This window comes from Cajanus cajan, chromosome 1, assembly GCF_000230855.2.
Source record: "Cajanus cajan strain Asha chromosome 1, NIPB_CcT2T_4, whole genome shotgun sequence".
Classification (NCBI taxonomy): Eukaryota; Viridiplantae; Streptophyta; class Magnoliopsida; order Fabales; family Fabaceae; genus Cajanus; species Cajanus cajan.
Window position 1 is genome coordinate 14,905,696 of NC_138517.1, and position 21,637 is coordinate 14,927,332.

At 30.9% G+C, this 21,637-nt stretch overlaps 3 protein-coding genes and 1 pseudogene across 4 annotated transcripts; 1 reads left to right on the forward strand and 3 right to left on the reverse strand.

The window, feature by feature from the left end:
* Positions 1-3,674: 3,674 nt before the first annotated feature.
* Positions 3,675-5,649, reverse strand: LOC109800748 (uncharacterized; annotated as a pseudogene). Its single transcript, XR_014434181.1, has 2 exons — positions 4,851-5,649; positions 3,675-4,139 (listed from the first exon to the last, which is right to left on the reverse strand). The product of XR_014434181.1 is annotated as an uncharacterized LOC109800748 (transcript).
* A 311-nt stretch (positions 5,650-5,960) lies between these two features.
* LOC109800747 (uncharacterized) lies at positions 5,961-10,040 on the reverse strand. The gene is made up of 3 exons (XM_029271516.2): positions 9,729-10,040; positions 7,435-9,131; positions 5,961-6,384 (listed from the first exon to the last, which is right to left on the reverse strand). Exon 2 carries the CDS (start codon positions 9,061-9,063, stop codon positions 7,447-7,449), a length of 1,617 nt encoding a protein of 538 aa, XP_029127349.2. The 5' UTR covers positions 9,064-9,131; positions 9,729-10,040; the 3' UTR covers positions 5,961-6,384; positions 7,435-7,446.
* A 1,750-nt stretch (positions 10,041-11,790) lies between these two features.
* LOC109801516 (uncharacterized) lies at positions 11,791-12,899 on the forward strand. Its single transcript, XM_020362599.3, has one exon. It carries the CDS (start codon positions 11,802-11,804, stop codon positions 12,774-12,776), a length of 975 nt encoding a protein of 324 aa, XP_020218188.2. The 5' UTR covers positions 11,791-11,801; the 3' UTR covers positions 12,777-12,899.
* A 1,113-nt stretch (positions 12,900-14,012) lies between these two features.
* On the reverse strand, positions 14,013-21,321 carry LOC109800693 (SKP1-like protein 21). Its single transcript, XM_020361524.3, has 10 exons — positions 21,125-21,321; positions 18,940-19,266; positions 17,488-17,709; positions 17,081-17,272; positions 16,898-17,008; positions 16,684-16,762; positions 15,806-15,903; positions 15,470-15,642; positions 14,825-14,955; positions 14,013-14,409 (listed from the first exon to the last, which is right to left on the reverse strand). The coding sequence occupies exons 2-10, from the start codon at positions 18,973-18,975 to the stop codon at positions 14,393-14,395; spliced, it is 1,059 nt and encodes a 352-aa protein (XP_020217113.1). The 5' UTR covers positions 18,976-19,266; positions 21,125-21,321; the 3' UTR covers positions 14,013-14,392.
* Positions 21,322-21,637: the final 316 nt, after the last annotated feature.

Sequence of the window (21,637 nt, forward strand, 5' to 3'; positions counted from 1 at the left end):
AATAAATAAGAGAGATCAGTGTATTCACTTAAAAATTAGAGAGGATGTGTGAGTAATATAAAGAAACTTTAGAAGAGATACAATAAAACTATTTTTAATTATTGATAATTTAAAAAATTACATAATTTAATTATTTTTTGTCTAATAAAAAGGTATAACTCATTCTTACTAGATTAATGTTATCAAGCTAGAATAGTACTTTTAGTCACAACTTCATGCTTAAATTGAAGACCAAACCATGATTTATAGTTAAAGAACATATATCATGTATATTATGTTCAATATTTGGTTCAATAGTTGATCGTGTATATGATTAAATATTTTATAAAAAAAATTAATAAGTCATTAATTTAAGTAAAATTATGATTCAATTTTTTTTAAAAAAAATATGATCTCATGCTTGGATATTATGAATAAAAAAAATGTAATTGAAATATGAGATTTTAACAAAAATGGAGAGTTGAAGTTTTTAGTGATAATCATCCACAAAATCAATAAATACTTCACATTAATAACGTGTATATATATATATATATATATATATATATATAAAAGAAGGGATTCGTATATTCTATGAATAAATTTACCTAAATTTTCATTAAATTTCAATGATCCAACCATTGAATTCAAAGTTTTTAATGCATAGATCAAGTCTACAAATTTTGAAAATCATTTGATACTCATTTTATTACTTCAAATCAACGTATAAAATGATTTTATGATTATCCGACCATTTAAATCAATGAAATGAAATATCAAATAATTTTTAAATTTTTTAAAGAGTTGTAGACTTGGTCTATATATTAAGAACTTTAAATTCAACTGTTGAATCATTAAAATTTAATGTAAAACATGAGTTATTGAATGTGATATGTTTAGATAAATTTATTCATGAAATAAACGAATTTTTTTATACATATATAGAGTAAAATCCTCATAAATGACACTTTTGATGTATTGTTTATCCACAATAGATTTTGTCATTTACAAGCTTACAACATAATAATAAAATCATGATCAAAGCATAGAAGACACGAGCCAAATTATGAATTTAACACCATAACGGATGCATGAAAACAAGTATGTTTACCAAACCAAACAAATCATAGATAAGTACTAACACTAAAAACATTTATTCCAATGATTAACATATTTTTTAATATTTATAGTTTTATTACTTATCTTATTTTATAGTTTTTATAGTTTAAAACAAATTTTTTATTCTTTATATTTATCCTTTTCAATATTTTTTAGTTCATATAGTTTAAGGTAAATCTTTTTAATTCATATTGATAATTATTTTCTAATGTTGTGTTGACGTGGTTAAAGTTTTTAATTTTGTGAGAATAGAAAAAGTGTCTCAATAATTGATGTCAGACGTGAAGGTTCATACGAAAGTGACATGAAGTATTGAGAAATCTAATTTAGAGTAATGCTAACAAAATAAAATTGACATCAGAGACACAATTGAATTAGTTCCTATAGTTAAAAGTAGATCTTTTTAGTTCATATCGTTAATTTTTTTATAACTTTGTGTTGATGTGATAAAAATCTTTAATTTCATGAGAATAAAAAAGTGTTTCAACTATGCATGTTACATGTGAGGGTACAAAAGAGACATGAAGTATCAAGAGATCTAATTTAGAATAACTCTAACAAAATAAAATTGACATCAAATTAATACACAAAATTAAATTAATATCTTGGTTACATCAACACGAAAAAGATAACATTACAACAACAAAAAAATTAATGATAGAGATTAAAAGATTAAAAAAACTACAAGTATAGAGACTTAAAAGTATAGGAACTAAAAGGTAATGTAAGTGATATTATAGAGACTAAATAATATTTTAACATATTTTAAATTATAGAAACTAAAAAGATAAAATAAAGTGAAACTATAAAAATAAAAAAGACATTTCAACCAATTTTTAATCTACCAGACTAGCAAATTTACATAAATACACTTTCTGTATTATGTCATGTATAAAAAAATTGGAGTTACTAAAGTCCTTTTAATAACTACTATACATACTAGAAAAAAGAGGTACTCTCTAGTTATAAAAAATAAAATAATGAGTGATTATTTAATGAGATTTGGAAACCAAACATCTTTGAAGTAGAAAAAAGAAATAAATAGATTAAAGATAATGAAAGAAAAAGTGATTTAGAGTTAGTTACAAGGATAAATTAGCCTAAAATTTGTGTATATAAAAATAGGGTATCTCTTTTATTAATAGTATAAATATAAATGAAATAGGTAAATTTATATAATTAGATTTCTCTATATTTCATCACATGTAAAAGTTGAGGTTACTAAAATCTTTTTAGTAACTTTTTCTCTTTAGTTTTTTTTTTAACTTTTTTAATTAATTTTTTTTGAAACCCTAACAAAATTATAATAAGAAGGAATATTTTATTTTTTAATTAAATCTTTAATCTAAACTCTAATGTCACCAAATTCTTTCTTAAAACTTAAAAATGCCACATAATAAAAAATAATCACTCCCTATATATTAGATACAAACATATATCTGTGCAAGAATGTTTTTAAAAAATTTTCTTCAAAGGTTTATAAGAATTTTTTTAACTTTTATTTAATTTTTTTATTTATTATAATTATTTACAAATTAAATATTAATATTTTAAAATAATTTTTTTATAAATAAAAATAATTTTTTTATGTGTAATCATACTTTAATCTATCATATAATTACATAAGTAATTTGTCTTACATGCGATAGAAATATATATCTAAAAAAAAAGACATTTTTATTTAGAAGTCTAATTCTAATATACAAATTTTTAAATAATATTTATTTCATAAATAATAGGAAAAGAAAAATAGTTGTGCGTAAGCACGAATTACTTATTAATTATGAGAAGAAAAGAAAAAGTTGAACAAATACATTTTATGATCGTGACCGATTACAAATCAACTTTTATTTATGTAAAAATCTCTTAAAAGTAATTTTTTTTATCACTTTTTAAAGCTTAAATATTCTTTCCAATCTTGTCAGGAAAAAACAAATTAAATTTCAATTTTTTTATTTTTTATTTTGAGCTCCAATTAATCTTCTTGTTAGTTTATGCCGGATGTCCATCTCTATCAAATATGAAAAATTTAAAATTGATCTCATGCAAAAGTTATCAACCAGCTATGTCAAATATATATGTATAATTAAATCAGTAAAGTAAAACATTCCAAGAGCAATTCATGTATGTACGTATAGATTTATATTTATATATATATATATATATATATATATATATATATATATATATATATATAAATAAACGTGTGACAATCTTTCAGTATCTCCTTTATACACGAAATCAGTCCTTGAAAAATAGTGTTAAAAACACATGAAGATAACAAAAGTTTAAGGATATTTGATTAGAGTTCATTTTCTTTTTTTGAGTACATTTATAATTGCTTTACTTATAGTGTTACGCATGGTTGTCAGGCCACAAGGCTGAAATATTGGGTAAACTAGTTCAATTTAACTGTTCACTACATCACATCATCTTGAACTACTTCCCAATTCACAATGATTTTCCAACTTGGATGTAACAAATATAAGTATGTGGTTGAATATACTACTCTCAAGTACTTCTAACTCAAAAAAAAAAAATGAATTTTTTTATAAACTAAAATTAGGTAATGCGTGAATAAAAAACATGAGTTTGAAGAAGTTAATAAAAAAGAGTTTTTACAAATTAATTTATACATAAAGTAATTTTAATTTTTAAAAAAGTTTATTACATTTTTTTCTTCTTCTAACTTTTACTTTTGGAAAAATGTACATAAACAGACTCTAACTAGACTTCAACAAATGTCAAAGTTTAGTGATGAGATCTTAAGATGAGGAAGAAATGGAGATTACAGCCTTTAAGTCAGCAAGGCACTCAGTTGGAAGACCAAGAAAGGAATTCATAAGGAAATCATCAATAGGATCAACTTTTGCCACACCAACCAGTCTGCATTTTCCCTCTTTATCCAATCTCTTGCCTCTTCCACTCTTCACAATGCCCTTTGATTCTTCAGATGTCAACACTGTCTTCACCAGCAGTGGGGCAGCCTTATAGAGACTACCAGCAGAAAAAATGAATCTGGCCTTGAACTCAAGATCAACCTTTTAAAAAAAATTATAAAAAAAAAAAAAAACCGAAGCAACCATATCATTAATTGGGTGGTTATACATGGAACTAAACTAATTAGAGAGACACCTTTGGCAAATTAAAATAAGATCATGCTTGACCAACTGTTTTTGCCTTTACAATGCAGAAGTTTCTCTAATTAACTTTGATAGTGTAAATTCATTTTATATTGTTATTTTATCGCAAATTAATATATAGAGAGTAAATTTATTGACTTTTATTATAACTGTTATAGAAGCGACAAATGATTTTTGAATGATTAGTGGTATAAAATTTTCACAGATAATCAATGTCTATTAAACTATTGTATTTCACTCATCTTTCTCTAAAATCAGTCCTAAAAGAAAATTTGAAACAAACACGCAGCTAACCATTAATTAGGGTCACTAAAAGTTGTACACATAGCATTTGTTTGAATAAATTTCTGTAAAATTACTTCTAAAAGAAAAAAAATAGGAAATTAAAATTAGCTTATAGATAAATTAATATGTAAAAATTCTATAATATAATTTTTCTAAAAAATTATACATAAGCTTATGTATAAATTAGTTTTATCTTGTAAAAAAATTTATTTATTTTTTTTTTCATTTTCTTTTTTCAAAAGAATTATAGAAAAATTTATCCAAACATACCAATAATACACAATCCTTTGAAGTTGAAGTATAATCTCGATAACTTATGTTTACCTTGCCAGATTCTTGGTTAATACTTCCTTGGAATGCTTGTGGAACTATATCAATCTTCAAAAATGGTGGCAATGGCAATCCAAGAAACTTGGTTGTAGAACTTCTTAGTGGTGGAATATACAAAGTTTCAAGATCAAATGAAACAGGAAGGTCATTTTTGGTTGAATTCTCTGTGACCTTCGCACCAACTCAGTTCCTATTCCCCCTTCAGCATCATACTCAAAGTCAGGATACCTTGAAATTCCAAGCTTGCAACCCTTTTCTGTCTTGAAACTGACAGTGCAAGACTCGGTTGTTGAGGGTTCAATGCTTGTGGAAATGGTATTTTCCTGTTTTTCACTTGAAAAGGAAAAGAAGATAGTGCTTCTTCTTCTTCTTCTAAACTTCGATTTCTTGGTACACAATTTGCATGGAAATGGTGGGCTTAAGGAGTTTATTTTGCAACTCATCTAGTGTGTGTGATTTAATTACTTAATGAGAGATGAAGGTTGGATCTAGCAATGTGCTTCGAAGAATAAGTCCTAGCGGAATTAGGAATTAAGATCTGAGGTTGGTTTTGGTTTAAGGCTATGAATCTTATCTTTTCATATGGGGTCTTGGCTTTGTGCAATAGGAAATCAACACTTGGTAGTTTAATGTTATTGGGTAGAGAAAACAAACAAAATGGTCCGTAGACTTCAATTCTTTGTTTTACAAAATTGAAAGGAGCTTCCGCCACAAATTGGATTAAGGGCATGTCTAGATAACTTTTTTTTCAAAATTACTTTCAGACAAGAAATCAAAATGATTTTTTTTATATGTTAAAATTAGCTTATAAATAAATTAAAAATAAAATTTAGAAAAATAAACTAGAGAAAACTTATACAAATTAGTTTATATATATATATATATATATATATATATATATATATATACTAATTTTAGTTTATAATTGCAATTCCGGATGAAGCCTAATACATGTGTGATCATGTTAGTTTTACTGTTAATTTAATATTCTTTCAATGAATTTCAGTTGATTTTATTAAATTAGATTGATACTTGTGTGTGATTGTGAGCTTGTTGCCATCAGGATATATTAGGCTTTGCCCTCTCCCTGTAATCTGGTTGGACTCATCAAATTTTGTGCAAGCTTATGCTTTCCAAGTCCACACATTATAAAATAACAAGCAAAGGGAACTAATGCTACATTCTGTATTTGTCCATGAAACTGTAAATCTATAAACAGACATTAGGTTGTACAGCCACACTGACTAATGTGTAGTCTGGGTTTGGTACCTTCTTCTATCATTTTTCCAAAACATAATTAACATAAAAAGCAAACCTTGTACCTTAAATTAAAAACAAAAACACAAACTATGGAGACAGTACAGGGAAGAAATCAGTCCTACATGTAGTTATGTTGGTTGGTGGTGGTGAATATATTATGAGCTTGCATATGAGGAGTTCAGCCATTTGTCTCTATACATCTGGAGATCAAGGTTTTCCACATTTGGTATATCATTTGCACCAAAGAATTTTATTCTGGCAGAGGAACCTAGTTCAACATTACAAAAAGCATTAGAAGATTTATCACAGAAATGAACACGCTTAGTTCATTCAAGAATTAACAAGTCCAAAACGGAAATGCTACTCCCTCTATAATATGTTACTTGATATTCAAAGTTTGTTCTTTTTGAGACTCACAAAACAGAACAAGTTTCTGTAAACTTATTTGGGTGGAAACAAAATGTGAAGGGGAAATTTTCATGAGCAAATTGCACAATGTTTATCTCTTAGCTCACATGGATAACTAACAATATGCACGTAGAAACAACCAAACTGCATCACATAAACGATATGAACATTTATATATAGAACTAATTTACTTTTTGTATTCACTCATTACAAACTTCAAATTCAATATCCAACTCACTTATAGAGCTCAAAGAATCAACTTTCGTTTTCTTCTTGAAGGATCAATTGATTCAAAAATAGAACACAAGGACAGCATTACCCTTTCACGTTCCAACTCTTAAAATTAAAAAACAAAAGCAATACATAAAAGAAACTCTCCCAAATCTAGAAGCCATGACCATTTTGTAATTCGACAAGGTTCATCTACCTCATTATTGTCCCAGTATAGAATGATAGAAAAAGCAAATTAATAAGAGTAGAAACTGATCTAATTTAAAATTTTCACCCTTGGGATTTGGGCCCCCTTCATATTTGGAAAATAGGCCAAATGTATAAGTTATTATGTATTATTTAACCAAGTGAGAAAGGTCAAATTAGAGTTGAGAGTGAGGACTCGTTATTGAGAGAGAACAGTTGCAAACAAATATAGAGAAGAAAAGAGAAAATCATAGTGCAGTTTGCATATCCATAGGATGAAGCACATTAGATGGAATTGGAATGAAAATAAATTGAAATAACCATCGACAGATTAGAGAAGCCGACCGGGGACTCATTGGAACACATTTGCATATATAAGTAATTGAAAGTAGGTTACGTATAGTTAATATGAATCAAGAGAATTAATGACTAACTATTTTTTGTCACAAATCAAATGACCTAGTTATTCTTTAGTAACTAGAAAGCATCTCACCTGATTTAACACTTACAATAAGCCTTTAGCAATCATTTCTCGGAGAAGCTCCTCTGCCTTATCATTCTCGTCTTTTTCAAATAGAGCAGAAATAATTATTTCAAAAGTTATAGCATTAGGGATGCAACCTTTCTCTTCCATTATTGACAGCAAGTCCAATGCTTCATCAAACAACCCCACTTTACAAAGTCCATTGATCATAGCAGTATATGTGACGACATTGAGATGATGGCCTTTAATCAAAAGATACTGAAAAACTTCTTGCGCTTTCTCAAGTCTTCCACCTTTGCACAGTCCATCAATAAGTATTGTGTATGTGTACTTATTTGGCTGAATTTTCCAATTAATCATTTTCTTGAATAATGCAATTGCTCTGTCTAGATGACCATTTTTGCATAAAGCATCCAATAAGGAACTGTAGGTAATTATATGGCCAGGTTGACCTCTATCATGCATCTCATCAACAAGATTCCAAACATCAGCTATCCTTCCCGATTTGCACAGACCATCAATAAGTGAACTATAAGTTACTGTATCAGGAATCATATTTTTGCGTTGCATGTCTTCAAAAAGATTGATGGCTTCATCTATCATTTTCTTCTTACATAATCCATCAATCATGATAGTATAGCTATAAACATCAGGTGCCACTCCTATTTGGGACATAGAGTTGAATACATGCTTTGCTTTTTTCACTTCATTAACCATGCAGTATCCGTCCATTAATGTATTATAAGTAATATCATCAGGTTCCACACCTGCTTTTACCATCGAAGCTATCACAATTTTAGCTTCTTTTATCTTTCCTTCCTTACATGACGCATCAACCAATACGTTAAAGGTAACAATATTTGGGTTGATGTTTTTCAATTTCATATCATTTAAAAAAGCAATTGCTTCTTTGAAATGACCCATAATGCAAAAGCCATACATTAAACTACTGAAAGTGACAACAGTCGGAGAAATCTTTTTGACAAGCATTTCAGAATACAAATTACAGGCATCAGCAACAAGTTTATTTTTGCATAAGCTGTCAATGATTGTGTTATACATTACCACATTAGGCTTAATTGAATGCCCTTCAATCCTTTTGAGTAACTTTATGCCAGCCTTTGTTTCTCCTGATTTACAAAGACCATTGATCAAAGTCCCATAACTAACATGGTCCAACTGAAATCCTTGAGCTTTAAGGTCATCATGAAAGTGCAGTGCTTTCCTAAGCTGACCACAAAGACAGAAGCCTTTGATGAGTGTATTGAAGGTAATTGCATTTGGCTTATATCCCATTTTGAGAATCTTGGCGAACACAGAAAAGGCAAAATTGATGTGACCGAGGTGGCAGAAGCAGTTGATGAGGATGTTGAAAGTAACAATATTTGGTGTAATACCTTTGAATTCCAATTGTTTGGAAAGGAAAATAGCAGTTGGGTAATGGTTCATCTTGACGAGGGATCCCAAAATGTGGCCAAAATGGAAGATAGGTGGGGAAGGATGCATATGGAGCATGCAATTGAATGAGGCAACAGCATCGTCGTGATTGAGAGATTGAGAGTGGAAGCTTGCATTTGCATAAAAAGGAACAAACTTTGGAAACCTAAACCTTAATACTGACAAAGACATTGAATACATTGAATACCTATTTGGGAAGATGTGGGACTTGAAGGAAGCCAGGGGTTTGCAGTGAACTCGTACAGAAACTGTAAGAGCTATTTAACAGTCATATTTTTATTCAACAACAACTTAGAAAGAAAAAATAGCCGCTGATTTATGAAGGAAAACAGCATTCATATTCACGCAGTTTCAGCATTCATATTCACGCAGTTTCTCTCTCTCTCTCTCTATTCACGCAGTTTTTCTCTCTCTCTCTCTCCCTCTCTTTCTCTCTCTCTCTCTCTCCCTCCCTCCCTCCCTTCTACATTCTTTCTTTTTCTCAATTCCTTCTCCTGAAACCCCCTATATTACTATTTATAGCAAAACTTTATTATTATTATATGTACTGAAACCCCCTATGTCATCAATCTTCTTTCTTTTTTTTCCTGCACAAAATCTTTGCTTCTTTTGCTTTTTTTTTTTTTTTTTTCATTTACCAAATGCATCCTCTCCGTTCCATAATTAAACCCGCACATAAATGTTAAACCTTCCTCCAATTGAATGCACCGGTGAGAAAGACGCTATATTTAAAACGAATTCCAATCAACACCAAGATCCCAATTTGAATAAATGAAACACGATTTCAGCAACAACCCAGTTAAAATCTTTCAAAAAACACTCGTTCCAATGACTGAAAACCAAACCTTAGGGAGATGCTGAGCAGACACGGTGATGCTGCGGTGGTGCGTGCGACTATGCGGTGGTGTAGGCGTGCAGTGGTGCGGCTGTGCAGCTGTGTGGCTATGCAGCAGTGCGGCGGTGCAGCAGTGCGGCGGTGCAGCTGTGCAACGATCCGACGGAATAACGATTGTGGCTATGCAGCTGTGTGCGGCGATTGTGGCTTAAAATCAAACTGAAAAACAAAACTTAGGGTTCTCAAAGATGAAGCTTAAGTGTGCAGCAAATGGGAGAGACATTTCAAGGTTTTATTTTTTAAATAAAAAAACGACGCCGTTTAAAAAAAATTTTTTCCAAAAAAAGTGATGACCCGGTTTGGGTCATGAGACCCGCGAGTCACTGGTTTAACCATGTTTTTAGCCGGGTCACACCGAGTCATACCGAGTCACCTGCACGTCTGGCCTGATCACTGGTTCAACTCGGTTCAACCACCAGTTTTCGGTTTGACTGGTTCGAACCGAGTTTTAAAACACTGCATTTATATATATTTAAATATATATATATATATATATGTAAAATCTTATTTTATCTTTTTACTTATGTCCTGCAACCAACTTCTTTAGAGTGACGTGTTGCAGTAATTCTACAACACATTTTTGACCCTTTTACTTTTTTTTTAAAAGAAAATCTTATGAAAATTTCGAATATTTTATAATAATACAATAGTATTATTCTAAAAAATTAGGTTTTTATTAAAAAAATTATAATATAATAGAATTTTACATATATTTTCATTTTAGTAATGTAAAAAAAATTATAACTTTAAAAAAACATTGTATTTCTATTTATTATTCAAGTATGGTAACTAAAATTTTCGAGTATTATTTATTAAAAAATAAGTAAGATAATAAAATTGAGAATATTATAATATGGCTTGAAAATTCAAAATATTACAATTGGTATCCGAGTTTAGTTGTCGATTCAGTAAACATGTAATATGTGAAAAACGATTGAATTGGTTTGGTAGAGTCAAGTCACTCAAATTTCTCAAGTGTTGTAAGAGATATCTGTATGTGAATGTGTGACAACGTATTAGTTGTCATATATGTATATGATGTGGTTTGAATTGATGTTATTCATATTCATTGTATGAATATTTTATTGTATGGTATGGTTGGGGTGTAAGTTTGAATTGTTTGGGTGTTGAGCTTTCAAACCTATTAATGTTATGTTAATTGTTGTATGATGTGAGTCATGAGATGTTGTTTGGTTGGTTTACATATTAGTGATTAATATAGATGTTTTATTCTTATACTTGTAATAAGTTGTATTTTTTTTTAATCTAATTTATCCTTACATGTTTTTGTGATGGTTAGACTATAATGATCACGACTTTTATAAAAGTAAGGTAGGGTTAGCTAGAGACAAGTTTCTTTTGGTGGATGGTATCCTGTGAATTCTTTTGGGTTACTCTAATGAAATCAATTATATAGATGTTGCATGATTGACAACTTAAGATTTATATTTTCATAATTGGATTATTGTACATATACTTATATTTATTTGTTTTGTTTAGTTACGTGTGTGTATATATATATATATATATATATATATATATATATATATATGTGTGTGTGTGTGTGTGTATGTATGTATGTTGTACTGTACACATCTAGGTATCGTGATTATATTAATCTTAAGTATGTTAGTTATTTATCCGCTACTAATTGATGATTCATAAGTATAATGATCATGGTAGGTCGTTACAAATAACATAATCATCCAAAAAATAATATATTTTAGTAAAATTTACATATCATTTTAGAGGATTTTTAAATATTTAGGAATTTTTATCAGGATGTTTAATACTTTTAGGATTAATGAAATAGTTTATATATATATATAGATATATATAAAAGAAGTATTTGTAAAAGAAATTAATGGTTTATTTTCTAATTTATATACATAAAACATTCATATTTTGTGGCAGAAGTGCAACATTCCGAATTAACAAGGACAAGGACAGTTGTCACAACTAGAGTTTGGAACATGGTCAAAGTTACCTTAAACTGATGTGAACCTACCATTTGTGAAGTGTCATGACCACCAGCATGAAACTTTGCCCTTCATTCCGCTCCCGAAAACCACCCCATCATGATAAAACTCCCCAATCTCATTTCACTTCCTTTCTTTACCAACATTCCCATCATAACAAAAAAACTAACAATACTTTGCCTCCACCACCCCATGCAATAGTCCTTCAAACTTCAATCCACACACAAAAACATTCAATCTATCTATCTATCTGCACAAGCATGTCAGGTGGAGTTGGTCCAACAGCCTGCGACATAGCCCTCCCAAAGGATCAAGAACTAGAGTTCAAAGAACAACAAGACCAACAACCCCTCAAGACCAATGAGCTAAACAAGAACAAGAAAGCATCCCCACAACAGTCCCCACTAGGGATCCTGTCCTTCAACCAGCTAAACTCGCTGGCAGTAGTAATAGTGGTCTCAGCGAGCGGCATGGTGAGCCTGGAGGACTTCGGGTTCGTGTTCTTCTCCCTAATATACATGTACTTCATCTCCAAGGTGGCCTTCCCCTCTCTGGAGCCCTCTCCCAACGCCATAAACCCCGAAAGCAAGGTCCTGAAACTGTACGAGGGGGTGGGGGCCACCATAGGGCTCTTGGCCCCCATAGCCTACATTCTGGAAGGAGTGTTCGAGGGGGACAAGGAAGGGATAAAAGCGGCGGCGCCGCACGTGTTTCTGTTGGCGAGCCAGGTGTTCATGGAGGGGGTGGCATCGTCGCACAAATTCTCGGCGCCGATAAGGGCTTTTGTGCCAACCTTCTACAATGCCAGGAGGATCTTCACCATCTTGGATTGGCTCAGGAGTGAGGTCTACAAGGGGGATGCTGACAATGGTTGGAGGCTTTACGTTGGGAGAGGCCTTGCCATTGCTAATATCATTTTCTGGTCTTTTAATCTCTTTGGCTTCCTCTTGCCTCTCTATCTGCCCAAGGTTTTGAAGGAGTATTACTCCCAGACTGGAATCGACCACAAGAACCGGTGAAGGAAGGACTTAGATTAGCCTTGCATTTTATTTTTACTTATAAGGTCTTAAACCATCATCATTTTGCCTTCTTTTGCTCATCTATAAGTTTTACACACTCAATGTATTTGACTCCATGAATCACTCTAGTGTAGACATTAGGCGTTCATTGGAACTGAAACGGGATAACTATGGAATGTAAATTAAATAAAGCTATACTAAGGGAAGAGATAGATGATGTGTGACAAAAAGAAAGATATAGAATAAGGTGTTCCATTTATTTGACTGTAAAACAAATTAATTATTTTAATTAACTTATAAGCTAGTTTATCGATTAACTCTTATTTTACTTGCAAATTCTATTGTTTTTTAATCCTTCAAATGTAATATTTGATTTTTTTATAATGTTTTCAAGTTATAAAATAAGTAAACAAAAAGTTTAAATTTGACAAGCTGGAAACATGAAAGAACGATGCTATACATTTCGAAAAAATAGCCAAATTATTCTCTAAATAAATAATAGTGACATTTGTTAAAAAATTTAATATATAATATTCATCATCAGTGTATCGGTTAATTTTTCGGACGATTATGTTCGGAGGATCTAGCATTTTTCAACATGAAAAGTACTAAATAGATGCAGCCTTTTCTAGCAGTTTCGCATGCACTCAACAAGATTTGGGGAGGCATGTTAAACTTCAAATTGTGTATCTTCTAATAACAATCTTTTCACGGACATACATAACTAATTGTTTATATATATATGAATCACAAAAGTGTGCGTGAACAGAAATCCACCACCTATCTGCAATATAAATTTTATACTCTTTCCTCAGTCACTACATCATGACAACAAGGGAGAAATACTATAAATAATTTATTTGAATACAAGTTTAGAAACAATTTTGATAATTCCTCAACTGAAAAATACTCTATTTTTAATAGATAAACTCTCAGAAATATTTTTAACTTATATCAAATCAGACTCTAAAACTAGAAAGATAAAAGTGGTATACACATCGTCCAGCAACATCTTATAAATATCACGAAGTCAAAGCTAAAATGAAAACTCGCTTTCTTTTTGAATAAGAAGTATGCAATCAATCCTCTTGTCTCAATCAACTCAAACGGATCACTCAGCGTACAATAAAACTCCACTATAATCACATTTTTTGACGCAAGAGCTTGGAGATTAACAAGTTAACAGTGCAGACCGAAGATATAATACACGCCAGCTATAACTTAACCACCGCAAAAAAAATAAAAATAAAAATGAAATTAATTTTTAAAAAATTCAAAGGCCTGACAAAATTTATCAAGATAGGAATAAATACAAACAAGGTCAAACCCGATTATGCTCAAATTGCTTTCCATGATTTTGTTTTACTCTTTTCTTCTCACTTTTTTCCTTTTATTTGCCCCTCTCCCCTTGCTTGCAGAATTCAAAATGTTCAAATTTAAAAAAACAAAGCTACACTTTGGTTATAAGTTACAAGAAACAACAAATATTACTCACATGGTGTTCACACAGACTTGCACTTCCAAGATTCAGGCAACAGCAAGCCCTAAGCTTACATCCTTTTAGATTACTTCAACTTTCACTCACCTTGGAAATTGAATTATCTTCCAGTGCTGCACTATCTTTGATCAAAACCTGTATGTACCATAAATTACATGCTCAATGTCAGACTTGCAATCATTTATGATTAAAACCTCCGTTGCAACTCCCCACCCTCAACCCAGCCCTTCTAAATTATCAGTTACCAATTAAAAATCATTTTGAAATTTAAAAGTTGTTAGCATGTGAAATAAACAATAAAGAAGGGGGGTTGGGGTGGGTGGTGACAAAAGCAGACACAACGAATCAATGATTAAGCCCCATGAAATAACACGTCCTCAAAACTAATTAACATATGCAACAATGCTATCACTGCTTGTCTATCCCTAAATCCTTAATCAATTCATGTCTTAGCACTAACAGATCTGAGCAAAATTTTCAGATGCTTCTGATAGAAAACAATGTATGTAGGGTTCTAAAAGAATATATCAAGATAGAATGAAGAACATACTTGTATACATGTGCGTTGAACCACTGCTATTCATAGAAATTGGTACTAGTCTTCTGTCTTGGCCCAAAGATAAAATTTGCATCCTTTCAGGCCAATCTGAATTCAATCTTCGTGCAAAATCCTCCACTTCCCTACAATAAAAAATAAAAAATAAAAAATAAAAAATAAAACAGCAAATAAGTGCAAGATAAGAGAGAATACAATAAAATGAATCACTCGACAATCAGTTGACAAGGCTATCCTCTTTCATAGGTTATATGACAACCATTCTACGAGTTGTCTGCTCAAATAAAGTACATTAATGAACTACTATGTAAGACACGTGCAGCACATTCAACACCGAATCCAATTAAAGATAGAATCCTTGAGTAATAACAATTTTAATGGAATGCAATCTCTGAAAAAATGCATTAAACCAGTCAGGAAGATTCTGGGGTCCCTGGAATCTACTTGCGAGGAGGAAAAAGATATTCTATAACTAAAAGCAACAGATGCTGGTAACATGAAGCTAAAGAAATCATAGAAATTAATTAACTAATTAATTAGAGATTAGTTTGAGCACAGATATATAACGAGTATTGTCATATATATAGTTATGAACTTATTCCTCATCAATTGATGAACTAGCAGAAGCATGTATCTAACCTGTCAAGCTCCTCCTTCATTGCAGGATCTAAATCATCATCCATATCACCATCAATAAATTCAAATTTTGGAGAAAAATTAACAGCAGGAAGGTTTTGCATCATCGAATGTTGACTTGCAGAGGCATTGTCAAAGTTCCCATTATGATATGCAGAAGTAAGAGGATTCAACTCCTAAAATATATAAAAGGATTTTAAATGAGAGACAATATTCTTTTAATAACAAAAGATAATGTAGACATCACTAGGTAATAGTAATCTAAGCGATAAGAATGAGGATATAGATCACAAACATATCCTCAACTAGTGTTTTCAAAAAGAGGTGCCAGAGCCTAACCTTATCGTTTTCATTTGCATTTTGTGAAAGATCCTTTGCATGATCTTTCCTTCTCCTATTCTTCTTTTTATTTTTATTTGCTCTAGTTTCCTTTGTATCTACCAAATCACATGTATCAACAAGGTAAGCTACGTAAAGCAAAAACAAGATAGGGTGCATCAAAATTATTGTACTCTAAAGCAAACTTTAATACGGGTCTGATTGAAAAGCTTCCATAGAAGTAATTTTAGAAGAGAAAAATAGGGGGAAAAAAAATCGAAATAAATCTTTCCATAAGCTAAAATTAACTTATGTACAATTAAAATTTTTTTTTGGAGAAATTAATAAGAGAGAATTTCTACAAATTAGCTTATATATAAACTAATTTTAATTTCTGAAGAAATTTATTTTTTTTTTCTTTTTTATTTTTCTATCCTAAAAGTGTTTTTGGAGAAGTTTACTCAAACAGACACTATATGTAATATGATTGAATTAATATAGAAAATTGTGTGATAACAAGAAATCAGCATAATCATTCTAGTATCTATCACAAACAAGAGTATCTCCATGCATCTAAACAATAATAGCAAAACCAAAAACAATAATAACAGTAGTAACATAACATCAGATTTAAATACTTTGTGACCTCTAAATATAGCATGCTGCAACAAAAGTCAAAGCTGGGGAAACAATGCACGTGGCAGTATTATAGAGATGAACAAAATGCAATAAAAGTGATATAATTTTCTTTAACAATAAGACAATATTGACATCGTTCATCCACATTTGCACCCGCCCCCTCCCAAAATAAAATGAAAGATTTGATAAGATAGCCAAATGGAAACAAAAAGTAGTATGGTAAATGAAATTTAGAAAAGAGGGTGAAAGACGTGACATACCTCCATCTGCACCATTAATAAATGATAGGAGATCTTCAACTGAGCGCTCATCCTTTGGCTCTTCCTCAACCTCAACATCCTGAAACACGTGAAGCATTTTAGTGTGATTGCAATTTGCAACAGTCCGATAAGAAGTTTACCATAATAAGAATTCTATTAACATTCAATAAGCAAGGTCCAACAATATTAATGGAGTATAAATGGTAGAAAATACCTTCAGTTTCTTCCTCTCTTTTAGTTCTTTCCTCTTTCTAGCATATAATCTGTTTAGAAGTCGAATACGTGGATCATCAGTTATGTTTCTTAGAGGCTCCAGCTTCTCCTCCTGTCAAAGATCAAATGTAAATCAAGAAACATATTGCGGAATTTAAGGGTCTTTTTTGCTATCATCACAAACCTCAGTGAGGTCATCAGGCAAATGAAATGTTTCACGAATCTCTTCAGGAGTTTTTCCTTCAATAATCCGAGCGAGTGCTCGGCTGGTCAGGTCAACCAAAGGCTTTAGTTGGAGGCTGTCAGCAGCAGATGTCAACTCACATAACTTCTTTGTATCCATCCGAATAAACTTCTCATCAAAAGTTTTGCGCTCCTAAAATAACAATCAAATACTCATTTATCTATAAATTCCATCACCTCTCCAGTATTTCAGCTGATAAAAGCAACAGATAATACTTTGATGAAGAATTATCAAATATACTTTAAAACTAACAAGCACCAAATCTCCAAATAATGGAGGAGTACCACAAATATATATTCCAGAAATCAAGATAAAATAAATCACAGGAAAGCTGGATTATTCCAGACCTTATTAGATCGTCCTTGTACTTGGTGAAACCGACAGTAATCAAGTATCAAACCCAAGATTGCAGGATTGACACGTTGTGGAAGAGATATAGCATAAGCTTTGGAAGATCCCATGCCTGTTTGAAGTACTTCCTGGCAAATCATGGGGCAAAACATGGCTGCCTCTTCCTCTACTTGCTGAATAGAACCATCCGCAGTTTGAAGCCAGATGTAGGATTTCATCTAAGCATGCCAAAGGCAAATTGAAATCAATAAACTAGCTACCCATGAACAAGAATAAACCTGACATTACCATGTTCTAAATTTCAAAACAATACAGTAACTTCATCATTATAATCTACAAGTAGAGTTCAGTGATGGTGATATAGTTGAAGCAAATAAAGAAAGGGGGAGGGGGAGAATCCTCATAATACAAACTATTTTGATGATAAAAGTCTATATCTGGACAAAAAAAATGTTTCTTCATTTAAACTAATAGTAAAATAGGTATACTTGAAGAAAAGAAACAGGTTTTATATTGAGTTATGTGATGATATCGTATTTACTTGATCCAATTGAATAAAATTTCTGCATTTGGCCCTGACTAACATTCATTTGTATTAAAGATGTAAAAGAATATCTAATACTAAAAAATTCAACATCATTAAGGTGATCTTATCTACAAATTCAAAGAATTGATACAAGCAATATTTTCCCAATATTGTACAGTTTCACCATCAAGTGGTTTTCCTTCTTAATGTCCTCATCTGTACACCCTCTTGGAAGAGATATGGGCCTATGGTTTGTGAAAATTAATGGCTCATAAGTGCTACATATGGGCATAAAACATAATAAAAGGAGATTAACTTTGCTAAAAGGATACAATCCCTTATGGTCTCCTATAAAAACATACTACCTCCATAAAATTATAAAGGCAAATAAATAATTTTTTAATGGAAAAAGAAAACTTTAATTACATAAAGAGAACAGGATGGAGAAAGAGAAGGGAAAGAAAAACAATAATAGGCATTAACATAATAAAATTACAGTTAAATGAAAATCTGATCATCTAAAGAGAGGTACAAGAAGAATTTTTGGAGATCAAGCTTTATATCTGAGGAACCCTTGTACTTAATTAAGATAATAAAAAATATTAAAGACAAATAAAAAGAAAACAAGTACTTCAGCATGCATCACAGTTCATATACATAGTGTTAATTAGAAGTAAAAAATATAACAAATTTAGAAGCCTTAATACCTACTCATTAAGACCTGCTGTTATGAGATGAAATTGAAATTTTAAATACAGTTGTAAACTATGCATTTAACCAACACAAAAGGCCAAAGCAAGATATGAACAACACCATAACAACAAATAACTCTAAAGGCCAAAGCAAGATATGAACAACACCATAACAACAAATAACTCTAAATGGATTAAAAAATTCAAATAGATAGAATGTAATACTATACCTCAGGTTTCATAACTTCCATAGCAGCATCAGACATTTGAAAACAGAGACAAGTTGTAATTACAAGAGCCTTGGCACGAGTGTGACTAGTTTATTATTTATCCCAGTTCGGTAACAAGAAAATTACACCACAAAGGAAATTCTGCGCTTCTTCAAAAACCTTGTTTTGCAAGATTTGCATAGACGCTTCAAATATTCTCCATGAAGTGGGATAGTTTTGGACTCTAATAACAGGTCTAACAGCATTATTATATTAAGTGTTTCCACAAGTCTTGTACTAGAAGTTAAAGCAGCCGGTTCTATGGCAATAAACCATGTGATGTTCAGCCTAAACATAAGCAAATAAGGTACCAGCGTTAAACATCTGCAGATCTTTTATCAGTTCAGTTTCTTTATCACAATAATAGTTTTTGTGCATGCATGAATATGTGTGAGAGCCAAGAAACAGAGGTGAACAACATCAGATTGAGAACTATTATTGACCACATTCATAAATCAACAATTGAAAATGCAATATTATTCAATATTCAATAACCACAATTCCAGAGTATAGCAATCATATATCCTTAGGCAAATTAATTCTAAAGTCAATATAGTAAAGGAACAGTGTTTCATCTCAAAATGCTATACGATTTTACTCAATATGCAGAAGAAAGCTGAATTTCTTTATTTATTAAGGTTATTAGAGTAAAAGGATGATATTTTTATTTTATACATCCTCATATCATAACTATAAATTTTGCACTCTGCTTTCTACGACAGCAGGTAACTGATGAATTTTAACTTAATTTTACATTAGTGAAAGAAAATTGCAACCTTTCTAGGTTTCTCTATTATGAATAGTGAAGCTGAAACCCTTGCCTAGGGATCTATGTGGCATATTTTTTTATTCATTAAGAAAACATAGAGTAGTCCATGTAATTAAGTTAACCATGATTTTAGTCAGACCTTAAATAGAAACAGTTTATTCTGTATCTAGTCTATGCTTTTTAATGTTTACGGCTTCCTCAATTTCATTACCATAAAGACCATAATGGTGTTTTAAACTCTACCATTATTGCAATTGATAACAACAGTGGAAAAATTCATCTATATTGAAAAGAATATCAAAAACATCAAAATATAAACTATTGACATATCTTATGACCTCACCACTACACTATTATATATCAATGAACACTACGACTAGAAAACCAAAGGTAAACACTAATAATTAGAGCCTACAAGGTTTATTTTATTTACTTTGTATATACTATCTATTTTCATGTTTTTGTGAACCAAATGCTGCAAAAAATACAATCTTGTTATTAACATCTCCTTCATAAAAACATAAAACCACTTAAAAAAATGAAAATAATATGCCTATCTGTAACTATTATTGAAACAGTTTGCTGCTATTAAATGGTTATAGATCAATGGTTAAGGAATCAAAAGTAGAAAGTGTCTATCAGAAAGTCTAACACTTGGTGTTACCAATGCATCTCAGCTATGATTTCCAAATTCCCATACAAGATTTATATTTATTAGTTCCATAACTGGTTACCAAAATTGTTGTGAAATTATCCCAACAGAAAATGATCACACCCACACACCAAAAAAAAATAAAAATAAAAAATTCACCATGACCGCGAAATGCATTCCTAAACCACAATTGCATTATGTGTCAATCAAATGACCAAACACACAAGCAGTAACCAAGCGATGCCACATTCAAAAATATAATTCACACAATCAAAGTCAAAACCATTCATTTTCAGCAACTCATGACTAAATTGCTAAATCTAACCAAGCGATGCCACATTCAACAATCTAATTCGCACAATCAAAGTTAAAACCATTCATTTTCAGCAACGCATGACTGCTCAATCACTAAACCAAACTAAGCTAACAAAGTGACTCAAAATTCTAACCACTGTTTCTGTTATTCCTCTAACCCTGGCATGAAGAAAGTAAACAAAAACCATTCCAACTCAAGCAAGTAAGCAACCATAGGCAAAAGAAACACAAACCAAAAATTAAAAAAAAAATTATGACTCAAATGATGCCAAATTCTCATTAAAAAAGCTCAAATCAAAGCAACAGACCAACATCATCCTAAAATTCAACTCTGCAATCACAACCGTAACTAGCAGAATTCAAATTCAACGTTAAAACCGAAACACTGAAAAGAACAGAGAGAGAGGTACCTTGAAGAAACAGAGAAGAAAATGGAAGAAGGCATGCACAAGATGAAATCAAATAAGCAAGTTATGTGAAGAAAAGAAGAAAACTGGTTAGGGTTTTCCGTTTTCTCGGTGTGTGTTTTCAGTTTTTTTTTTCTCTTTTTCCTTTCTTTTTCCGCCGATTCAGGTGCCGTTGGGTGTAGACACGTGACTCTACCAACCCAAGGAGACATGGCACGTGCAGCTTACGAAATATTACAACTGGACGAGGCAAGTGACGTGGAAGTGTACTACAATACAACCTTAAAAAATAGGGAGTTGCTACGGTACCCTCAAAGATGGAAGGGTTTCAATATATTTTTCTATGTAAATTCATAAATTTTTTTTAAAAAAATTAATTTAATTATAAAATAAATAATCTAAATTATACTTATAAAATAAAAAGTAAGATAAAATTATAAAGATTAAAATTATAAGTTTTCAATAATATTATAAAATATTAAAGAAAAAGAAAAAATTAATAAATAGTAGAAATAA